Source organism: Mus musculus, chromosome 6, assembly GCF_000001635.26.
Source record: "Mus musculus strain C57BL/6J chromosome 6, GRCm38.p6 C57BL/6J".
Classification (NCBI taxonomy): domain Eukaryota; kingdom Metazoa; phylum Chordata; class Mammalia; order Rodentia; family Muridae; genus Mus; species Mus musculus.
In genome coordinates, this window is record NC_000072.6 from 135,226,264 (window position 1) to 135,236,625 (window position 10,362).

The following is a 10,362-nucleotide window of genomic DNA, read 5'->3' on the forward strand; positions in this document are numbered from 1 at the left end:
TTCAATTCATTTCTAGCATTTTCCCCTCTGGTATTATCACGTTGTTTTAGTGAATTTGATGGAACGGTTCCAGTAGTGTAGAAAAAGAATAATGACAATCTCAGGCCACCTGCGCCATCTCTGTCCTCTGTGCCATTATCCTTGACTCTGTTACTGTCCCCAGAGGGTCCAGGTAGAGAGGATTCCCAACCAGGAAGAGTTAGGAGTCCCTATCATGGACTGCCGATTCACTCCTCTGCAAACTGAAAATATTTGGAAAAAAATTGTGCATGCACCCAACATATACAGACTTGTTTTCTTGTTATTATTTCCCAGAGAGTGCAGATTGCAACTCTTTATACATTGTACCGAGAGTTATAACTAATCTAGAGATGGTTCACATTACATCGGAGGATCCGGGTTGTACGGATACAATGTATCATTCAGCTTAAGGATGATGAACAGGCGAATTTGGTCTCTGCAGCAGCTCCTGGGACCGGCTCCCACACAGACACCAAGAGACAACAGAATACACAAACATCAAAATGAACAGCTATGGGAATCTCATCCACACCAGAGACTAACTGTTGGGTTTTGTTCAATGTAGTGATGGAGTTGAGCTTCTCCAGTTGGTGAAGGCGCCAGATTCCAACAGCAGCAGCCTCCTGATTACAACCCGACAAGGCCTGGTCCTGCTTAGAGGACAAGATCTTACGCCTCATTGGAAACTGAACCTTCAGGGCCTGCGCAGGTTTGCAGAGTACCCTTCATGGCTGCTGTTCTGAGCAACTTTCCTGACTTAAAATTATCTAAAACAACTGCTTGTTACCGTGGCTGGTGCGAGGGGAAGGGAGGGAGGTGCCTGGTTCTTTCTGTCTATGCTGTTTATTGCTTCTTTGTCTGTCTGCAGCCAGCCCACTCCTGGGTATTTCACTGATGACCAGACATTGGACTTCCTTCTGCAGACACAAGATGGAGATGGGATGAAAAAGGTAAAAAGAGGTCTCAACTCAATCAGCACTTCTGGAAAGAGTGGGCTCTGTGTCCAGCCCTGGGTCGGACACTGGGAAGAATATGGGCTGGAAGCACAGTCTCTCCCTTCGGAGAACTCCAGTCTGGAGGATGGATGAATTGGAGACTCAGATCATTGCTAAAATCTGCAACAGCAGCTTTTCTAGACTAACCCAATGTTCTTTGGGGAGCCTATACTTCCAGTTAGGTGGGAGGAATCACCGTACAAAGCTGGGTGGGGAAATGGATGCCATATTCAGTACAGGCACAATCAGGTGTCAGAGAAGTCAGAACTCTGGGAGGCGTTTGCTAAAGGCAGGCAATATGGGTAGGACCTCTAAGGTTGGATTTATGCTGTGGGCAGCAAGGTGTACCAGGTTAGAAACAGTAAGACCAGAGCTCAGAGACAGAGGTGCCGCAGCAGGTTGAGAGGTGCTGAAACATGCACGGGCTGGCTCTCCATCTCGCCTTTTCTGTAAGGTTATATGTGTGTGGATGGAATGCTCTCTCTGGGAGTCATCTTTCATTCAGTTCATGTCAGAGGCAGAATTATAGAGTTTTTGTGTTCATTTGTTTTGATTTTTGAGATAGGGTTTCACCCTGTAGCTATCCTGGAACTCTTATCTGTAGACCAGGCTAGCCTTGAACTCACAGACATCTTTCCTCCACCTCCGAGTATTGGGATTAAAGGTGTGCACCACCACTGTCTGGCTCAGAGTTTTAGTTTTTAAAAATACAATCGGCCTAGATTTTATGATGACAATCAAAGCTAACCAACTGTGGGCTGAAAAATGGCTCAAAACCTGTTTGTACTGAAGCCTTGAAGACTTTCTTCTTACTATGTCTTAAAGACTACAACAACAACTATTGATTAAGCACTCATTACATCGCAGTAGTTCTTGCAGGTAATCTAGAAAATGATCTAAGTGCACATGACGGCGTGTGTAACTATGTGCAAATGCTTGCCCGTGCAAAGGGACTGGGCGTCTGGTGGCTCCATGTGTCACGTCAGGTGCTGGAGCTCAGCGCCTCACAAATATGGAGGAGGATGAATGCCCACTCTTGGGGATGTTGTTGCCTTAATGTTTGCTTGCCTGTGTCTTCTTGTCCTCTGCTCTCCTAAGGACTGGCAGTATCCTCTCTGTCTTCTCATTTGCAGATGACAGTGGTAGATGGAGGTTCTGGCTCCATCGTCTGGAGTTACAGTATTCCATGTCACATGAAGGAAACGCCAACCACTTCTGCAATTACTTCAGACCAGAAGTCTGTCTTCCTCTTCTGGGCAGAGGCACTGACTGCTGCATCTCTCAGTTCTGTGAGTGACGGGGAGGAAGGGGTAGGTGGTGGGAATGGGGGAGGGTGGACTGCTTCCCGTCTCTCTCACACAGCCATAGCTGCTGCTCTATGGAGCGTGAGAAGAAAGAGAGAGAGAGAGCTCGGGGGTGGGGGCCAGAGGAGGCCTAAGCTGAGGGGTCGGTGGGAATCATGGGTAAGAAAGCAGCCTTGACACCCAGAAGGCAGGTGTCAGTTTTTGTCTCATACTGCCGTATCTGGGTGGAGTGCGTGAGCAGGGGTGGCTTAGACAGGGTTGCCGCCTAGAATGTGGTGGAACTCAGCTATAAGCCCAGCTGACTTAGTCCAGTGGAATGCACTCCGCCTCATTTGCTATGTGCCAGATGCTGGTTCTATCTGTGGGGAACCGAGCATCAGAGGATACAGTTCTGAACCTCTGGAGAAGGCAGGGGGCCCAGGGACGGGGGAGCATAGTAGGCACACAGTTCTGAGTTTGTCAGCCGCGACCTCCCAACACGTTACTGTTCTGAGCCTTCTGTGCTTTTTTTAAACTTCCTTTTTTTAAAAAAAATATTTATTTGTTTATTTAATGTTTATGTGTACACTGTAGCTATACTGATGGTTGTGAGCCATCATGTGGTTGCTGGGAATTGAATCCAGGACCTCTGCTTGTTCCAGTCGATCCCGCTCTCTCTGGCCTAAAGATTTATTTATTATTATATCTAAGTACACTGTAGCTGTCTTCAGACGCACCTTGAAGAGGGCGTCAGATCTTATTACAGATGGTTGTGAGCTACCATGTGGTTGCTGGGATTTGAACTTAGGACCTTTGGAAGAACAGTCAGTGCTTTGAACCGCTGAGCCATCTCTCCAGCCCAAACCTCCTTCTCTTTACTCTTTAATCTATCCCCTCACTTTGATGATCAGTCTTATCTGAAGTCTAGGGTATGGATCTAACTCTGCTGTGCCCACAGTCCTGGTTTCCTTACATAATAGTGAGGGGATTGGACCAGATGGTCTTCACACGAGCTCCTGAATGTCACTCCAAGGGTGTCTTAAGAACACAGAGATCCAGATAAGAACTGTGGAGGGGGCTGACAAGATAAGATGTCCCTGTGAGTGAGTTGCCTGCCGCCATGGTTAACAACCTGAGTTTGATCCCTGGGAACCCCATGGTAAGAAAGGAAGCCTGACACCCCTCCCTCCCAGCCAGGAGTCTTCTGACCTCTACATGCACACTGCGGCACATAGCCTCCCCCCCACCCCACCCCCACACACGTCTGCACATACACACAACATATATAGATAGGTATGTGGACAAAAGAAGGCACCACGTACTGATTTCAGTTAAGGGCGATTAGGGAATGTTTCATGGAGGAAGTTGATTACATGTTAAGGTTGAGGACGGGAGGTTGTACAGGAGGGCTGTGTGGTGGAGAGGGTACTTAGACAGGAGGAGAGAATGTGATGGATGGGCAGTGGCTTTTCAAGGAACTGAGAGTTAGTGCGTGTGGCTTGAGAACCTCCTCAGAGGTTTCTTAAAGCACGGTTGGCAGCAAACGAGTGCAGCTGGAGTTTAGAGTAAGTGACGTGAGACACTTTAGGTTTGTGTTTGTTTGATCAGTTTTTTTGTTTTCGTTTTGTTTTGCTTTTGAGATGGCCTCTTTCTACACAGCCCTGGCTGTCCTGGAACTCGCTACATAGACCACGCTGGCCTTGAACTCGCCGAGGTCCCTATGCCTTTGCCTCCCGAGTGCTGCAGTTAAAGGCATGTGTCACGATACCCAGACTGTGAAACACTTTAACTTTCATGCTGAGAACTGTGGGCTTCACTCAGCAGGCATGAGGGAAGTGTTCAATTATTTTCATGTCATGTGAGCTGAGCCTAAGGTCTGTCCCTCCATACATGGGCACATAGAAATGGCTTCCTCTGCTTTAAGGCCTCATGGTGGCTGTGAGGATACAGGATGGTGTACCCAGTCCCCTCCCCCATCAACTAGGGTGCTTCTCATACAGAGTCCATTGAGGCAGGGCCCGACAGTCTCTATACTTTAACCAGTGTGTGGCTGTGCACACATGGGCTACCACGGTCCATCCCCACGGAGAAGGCATGTTGATAAAGTGTCCTGGTGGATGTTTCTCCTGCTGCCAGAATCAGAAAGTCAGGACTCAGGCCTTGGCACTTCTTATTTGTCATTGGTGGTTTTCTTCAGTTGAGTCAGTCTGGTCCCCTGAGGGACTGTCAGGTGTTTCCAGTATTTACCCCGGTGCTTGCCACCGTCATCAAACACAGGTCTTTGTACAAGCCAGGCAAGACCACTGTGGGGTTGGTTATGCCTCAGCCCCTTGCAGTTAGTCTGGCATCCAAGGAAAGGAAATATATTTGGCTACCGTTGAGAAATAGCGTTTCTCTCTGCAGAGCCTCACCTGCTGTAAGGATGAATGAATGGGAATCCCAGCTCTGCCATAGGTTGCAGATAGGCGTCTCCACAGACTTCCTCCTCTCTCCTCTCTGCATTCTATCCCCTGCCTCCCTCCTTTCTGCTTACATGTGCAAGCATTCTCTCCCTTACCCCCCCTCCTCCTTCTCCGCTCTTCCTTCCCCTCCTCCTTCCTCTGCTCCCCTCCACCTCCCTCCCTCCCTCCCTCCCTCCCTTCCTCCCTCCCTCCCTCCCTCCCTCCCTCCCTCCCTCCCTCCCTCCCTCTCTTCCTTCCTCTCCTCCTTCCCCTGCTCCCCTCCACCTCCCTTCCTCCTCCTTGTCTTCCCCTCCCTCCCTCCCTCCCTCCCTCCCTCCCTCCCTCCCTCCCTCCCTCCCTCCCTTCCTCCCTCCTTGCCCATTTCCCTTTCTCACCCCTTCATTTTTCCCTTCTCTTTCTCCCTTATATATTGTTGGCTATGGATAATGGTTTAGAGTCAGGAATAAACCTGCGCTTTGGCTTCTGTGAAATCGTATGGTCCCTGTAGCTGGGAACAGGAGAGGGTCTGGCCGGAACTTTGCTCCACTCCTTCCCCTGACAGTGTCCTGTGTTCCCAGTGTAGTCACCATGTTTTCCTTTTCTGTGACTGTTGCCAGGACGACAGCTCAGGAGCGGAGCCTCCTGGCCTTTACCACCTTTACCTCCTGCACCCAGCCTTCCCCTCCATCCTCCTGGACCTGAGCAACACCACTGGCATAGTGACAGCTTCGGAGGGTGAGTCCCTGTGACACAAGAGTGTCCTGGCTGAGTGATACCCTTGCTCACCAAGGGAAGGATAAAGGCATTTCAGGAGGCAGTAGCATCATTTCCCGTGGTGTCCCTGGAACCAGGGCACTGCTGGGGAGCTTTCTCGGAGTTCTGGGGTGAGAATACATATTCTGTGGATGTGCTGAGAGCTGAGGGGAAGTGTACCCTCATTCCAGGACTCCGCTGTGTGCCAGGCGTCTGTAGGGGTTTAGGATTGGCAGTTAACTGTATGGGCTATAATGGAGAAATGTTACTTCTAGGGAATTGATTTAGCTATTACTTCTGTGAATATTAAACACATTGTGTCAAAATCTGAGTCAACAGAAGAACCAAGCAGAGGAGAGTTATCGCCCGTAACCTGACCACTCTGAACGCTGGGGAGTCTTCTTCTTCATGTGCATCTAAGTAAACTCTAAAGCGGACTAGAGAGCATATCCTAGAATTACTCCATTCAGGGACCCACAGCCCTGGAAACTGAGCCACTACTGTCTGCTAGTCTCAGCTGGGCAAGGAGGGAGACCAGTCTAGCCACAGCTCCCTGCTGTCTTTCTCTTCCAGCTGGGGAGGGGACAGTTAGACAGGTCTCATATAGACCAGGCTGACCTCAAACTGGCTCTGTAGTTGAGGATGGCCTTGAACCCTCGACCCTCCTGCCTTTATCTCCCAAGTGCTTGATTGCAGGTATGCACCCTTACACCTGACTCCTCTGTGCCTTTCCACACTGTTGCCTCTGGTAGACTTGCTCCTTGTAGTGCTTCGCCTTGAAGTGAAGCAGTACTGCCTGTCCTCTATGCCCTGAGCTTCGTGGGACAGAAAAGCTGATCTGGAATGTGCAGGCTGTCAACTGGTTAGGAAGTGGGTGGGCGTCAGCTTGTGGAACCATGTAAGAGATATAAATAAGCTGGTTTGCATCTTCTGCATAAAGCATGGTAAATAAGAATCCCACGGGCTGGGGATGTAGCACACTTGGCAGAGTGCTTGCCTAGCAATGCAAGGGGCCCAGGGTTTGATCCCACCACTGGGGAGGTAGAGGCAGGAGAACTCATTTCTCCTTGGCTACAGAGCCAGTTCAAGGCTGCTTTCCAAGCTAGGACAATACTGGTCATCTATGTGTCCTCCAGAGTAAAGCACCATGGTTACCCGAAACCCTGGGCAGAGGAGGAGAGGAGAGTGGCTCCAGAGGAAGAGACAGAGTGAGCCGAAGCAACGGGGTGGAGGAACGCTGGCTGGGTTTGAAGCTCACAGTGACAGCGTGTTAAGGGGAGGTGCCAGTGAGCCTGAATAAAGTGAATAAAGCTCTGTATGGAAAAAAGAACCTCATGTCCCTTTCAGACAAGCACGGCTGATTCCTATTTTAAAGACAAGGCAGGGAGTCGAGTGTAGGACCTTGTGCCTGTCATATAAATGCTCGTGATGATGACCTGCACTGCTGGACGGAACCACTCCTCTCTCGCTAACCGCTTCTTGTCTTTGTCCTTCCTCAGTTGGAATCAACGACATCTGGAAAGATGCCTTTTATGTCACCAGGACAACAGGGATGAGCCCTGAAGGACACCCTACCTCTCTGGTGGTCAGCAAGCTTAGCCTGCGCTGGGCACTCATGGAAGGCCAGATGGTCCAGCTGAAGGAGACCACCCCTAAAATTGGCCGTGGGGAACTGCGAAGATTCCTGTCTAGGATAAAGTTTGTTGATTCTCCCTACCAGGTAACTAGATTTTACTTTTTAGTTAAAAATAAAATTCTTTTTTTAAAATCACATCTATGTGTAAGGCTCACACATATCCTGACACATGTTTAGTGATCAGTGGACAGTTCTAGAAATTAGTTTTCTTCTGTGTAGGATGTTCAGGTATTTAGAAATGTAGCATTGTGTGTGTGTGTGTGTGTTTTTCCATCCCAATGACTGGATGGGGTAGATCTTCCTGGTAGGGTACCAATGATGTTCAAGTCTATGCAACTTTGGTTTACAGAAACTATATACTACACAGTTACCTTGCTGAGAACACCAGCCCTTTCCCTTAAAAAAATATCTGGGACAAGTTTAAAGTTGAAGAGCTTGGTCATTGAGAAGGACCAAGTCCCTGGGACTCACAAACTGTTGGAACTAAACCACAAGACCGGGAAAGGAAGAAACATTCCCATGTTTAGATTTCCCATTGCTTTGGAAATCCCATTTAAAGAGGGTAATAATGGCCCCTTCCCTACAGATCTAGTGCAACGGAATTCTCCGGATTCAGAACAACTTGACGGACTGGCTCCTGTCTCTCCTGCATCAGTTCTCTTGAGAGAGGATGACTTCAGGGTTGTGCAGCACTTGGGATCACTGTCCTGCGGCAGCGTGTTGAAGCTGAGATGTAGCATGGTCCGCTTAGCTGGGGAACCTCACGACCTTTCCGTCCCCACGCTAACCCCTTCTCCCGAGAACTCTGTGTGGATACTTTGGAAATGTGAATCTTATAGCTGTTTTAATTTTTTTTTGTACCTTTAATTTATAAACCCTTGTGGGGAAAGCCAGTGACCTACAAGCAGGATATATGTTGTTTTGCCTTAGGCCCTGTGTGTCTCTCTGTGTATGTGTGTGTGTCTCTGTATGTGTGTGTGTGCCCAGTGTTGTAACAATTATTCTTGAGATATGCCCCAAGCTTCAGGGATTCCGTTTCCTGTCCTGGTGAAGTTCATCTGGCTTGGCCATCTTGATGCGGCTGGATGGCCTATCTCTGGTCCTGAGGGTCGCGCACCACTGTTTTCCCTCTGCCCGCCTATACTGTGGTTCCTTTCCACAGCAGTGAGGAACACTGGAGGTTGTGCTGGGGGCTCGTTATCCTGTGTGCTCATCTGTCTGTCTCCTAGACTCTCCACCCGCAGAGTGCAGACACGCTTCTATCACAGAGAGAGCAAGGGTGCCTCGGACCAGGGCCTTGTGCCAAGCCCTTAGAGCTTTGATGGCTCTGCAGCTGTGATCTTTGATTCTGCAGCAATGGCAGAGGGTTTGCATGCGCACTGTCCTCAGTCCCATGGCCTTGTCCTGCCGTAGCTCTGCCCTCTCGCCCTGAGTCTTTCTTCTCTGGGGCATCTCCATCTCTTCCCGCTTCCTCTCTTATTCAGGGATCTGTTTCTGGACTTCTGCTTCTTGGGTCCGGTATGCAACCACTCTGGCCCCGTGTCCTTCCCTCCTTGTAGAGCTTTGAAAGCATATTCTGAGAAAGTTCTCTTGTAAATACTGTAACTTTTTTATAATGACCAAGTTCTTTAGAATTATTGCCATCCTTTTCTGCCCCCTTCTAGGTAAGTGTGTGACCTCTTTTAACTCTTTCAAATGTCTATGTCATTATCTGTCATGCTGTCTGTTCTCATGGTGGCCAATGAAAACACACTTCTCTTGAGGGAAAGCCAGATTCTCATCTCACTTGGGCATGTATGTCTTTTTAGCTTCTGTTAATAAATTTCAGGAAACGTAGATTCTAGGTTTAAGGGGCTAACTATGAGTTGCCCACAAGAGGTGTTATGGGTAGCAGAGGTTGGTCCTTGGACCACCCAGCAGATTGGCCTCACCAGACTTGTTGGTACGTCTGCCAGAAAGAGCAGAAAAGCATATTTGGAAGTCATATGGGACCAGGTTGACCTTGGGGAGGGGGAAACAATGAATAGGATCCTTTAGAGTCTGGAGATGATTCTAGGTTATTTCTAGTAAGTTGAATTTCTGCCAGTGAAAGGGTTTAGAATATAGTTTGGAGTGTGGACTAGTTTTCAGTGGACCAACACGGGAGATGGGTGGGGGTCCTCTGGCCTGCTTGAGCCCTTGTAGGCCCAGTGTTCTCTGCAGTGTTGTTCTCAGAGAAGCCAGCCTGTGCAGGAAGGGGGAAGATACAAGGCTGCTCAATGGAGTGCTTGGGTTGTTGCTCGGCCTGGAGGCTGTTTATGCTGGTTGAGTCTTAGCTGAGAGGAAGCTCCACAGACAATATCCCTGAATTAACATCCTAACTTCTTCCTAGAAGTGTGAATCGCTTCCCTGCTGAATGCAATGCAAACTCTAGGCTTACTTCCTGTTGCAGCTGGTTATAGAAAGGTAGCTGAGGGTTGAGATGGCTTCATCTGGCCTCCTGTCAAAGGCCTCCTCTAAACCCTCCTCCTTGTAGGCAACAACTTCCCCAGATATTCAAGATAGGAAGTGTTCAATGAGGGCAGCCCACAGAATCAGCCTGAGCACACCTCAGTAGTGCTGTCTGCATGGCAAGGGTCTCCCCTCCTCTCAGCCTCTCCCTTCCTTCCTTTGTAAGCCCTCCTGCCTCTGCCCTGCACAGCACCCCCACAGGCCCCCAAACATGTGGTGCGGTGATACCGACTAACCCCAGGAATGTGAATTGCTGTCCACGTTACCTGCATTGAGGAGCAGCCCGGGGTTTGTTGCCAGGAAGTAAGGTTTAAAATGTGAACTGCTACAGAACAAATAAATGCTGTGTACAGGAATATACACGTGTGTCCTTTTCTCATTTGCCCTGCTAACCAGGATGGCTCACTTCCCTTGTAGAATAAAGACGAGTAGATAGCTGGCATCCTCCGTGGAGGGAAACAGTGGGACCAGTTTCTGAGATGAGGGAGCAGGTGGATATCCAGAGGGCAACATCTGCCCCAGTCTCATTCATGGTAGAAACCCCTGTATGAGTCTCCTCTGGGAACCCGGGAGGCCATTTCTAGAAGGGGGCCTGATGCTATAGAAACCTCCATGTACCATACCTTCCTAATGGCTTCTAGGGCCATATTTAATAATGTTTTTAAAATTTTATCATCATATGTGCCATGTTTCCTTCCACTGAAGGATCCAGGAATCAACTCCAGGCTGACAGGCGTGTGCAG

The 10,362-nt window shown here is 49.1% G+C and overlaps 1 protein-coding gene across 7 annotated transcripts in view; it reads left to right on the top strand.

The window, feature by feature from the left end:
* The window catches only part of Fam234b (family with sequence similarity 234, member B), a 39,363-nt gene extending 29,384 nt beyond the window's left edge, over positions 1-9,979 (top strand). For 4 of the 7 annotated variants that reach the window (XM_006506715.3, XM_030255645.1, XM_030255647.1 and 1 more), the window contains 6 exons: positions 587-730; positions 890-971; positions 2,150-2,305; positions 5,358-5,475; positions 6,993-7,213; positions 7,716-9,979. In XM_006506715.3, coding sequence (XP_006506778.1) covers positions 587-730; positions 890-971; positions 2,150-2,305; positions 5,358-5,475; positions 6,993-7,213; positions 7,716-7,721 — 727 coding nt within the window. In that variant the 3' untranslated portion in view covers positions 7,722-9,979. The remainder of the gene's footprint in view (positions 1-586; positions 731-889; positions 972-2,149; positions 2,306-5,357; positions 5,476-6,992; positions 7,214-7,715) is intronic. The other 3 variants (NM_028982.4, NM_001362111.1, NM_001362110.1) reach the window with 2 other exon arrangements.
* Positions 9,980-10,362: the final 383 nt, after the last annotated feature.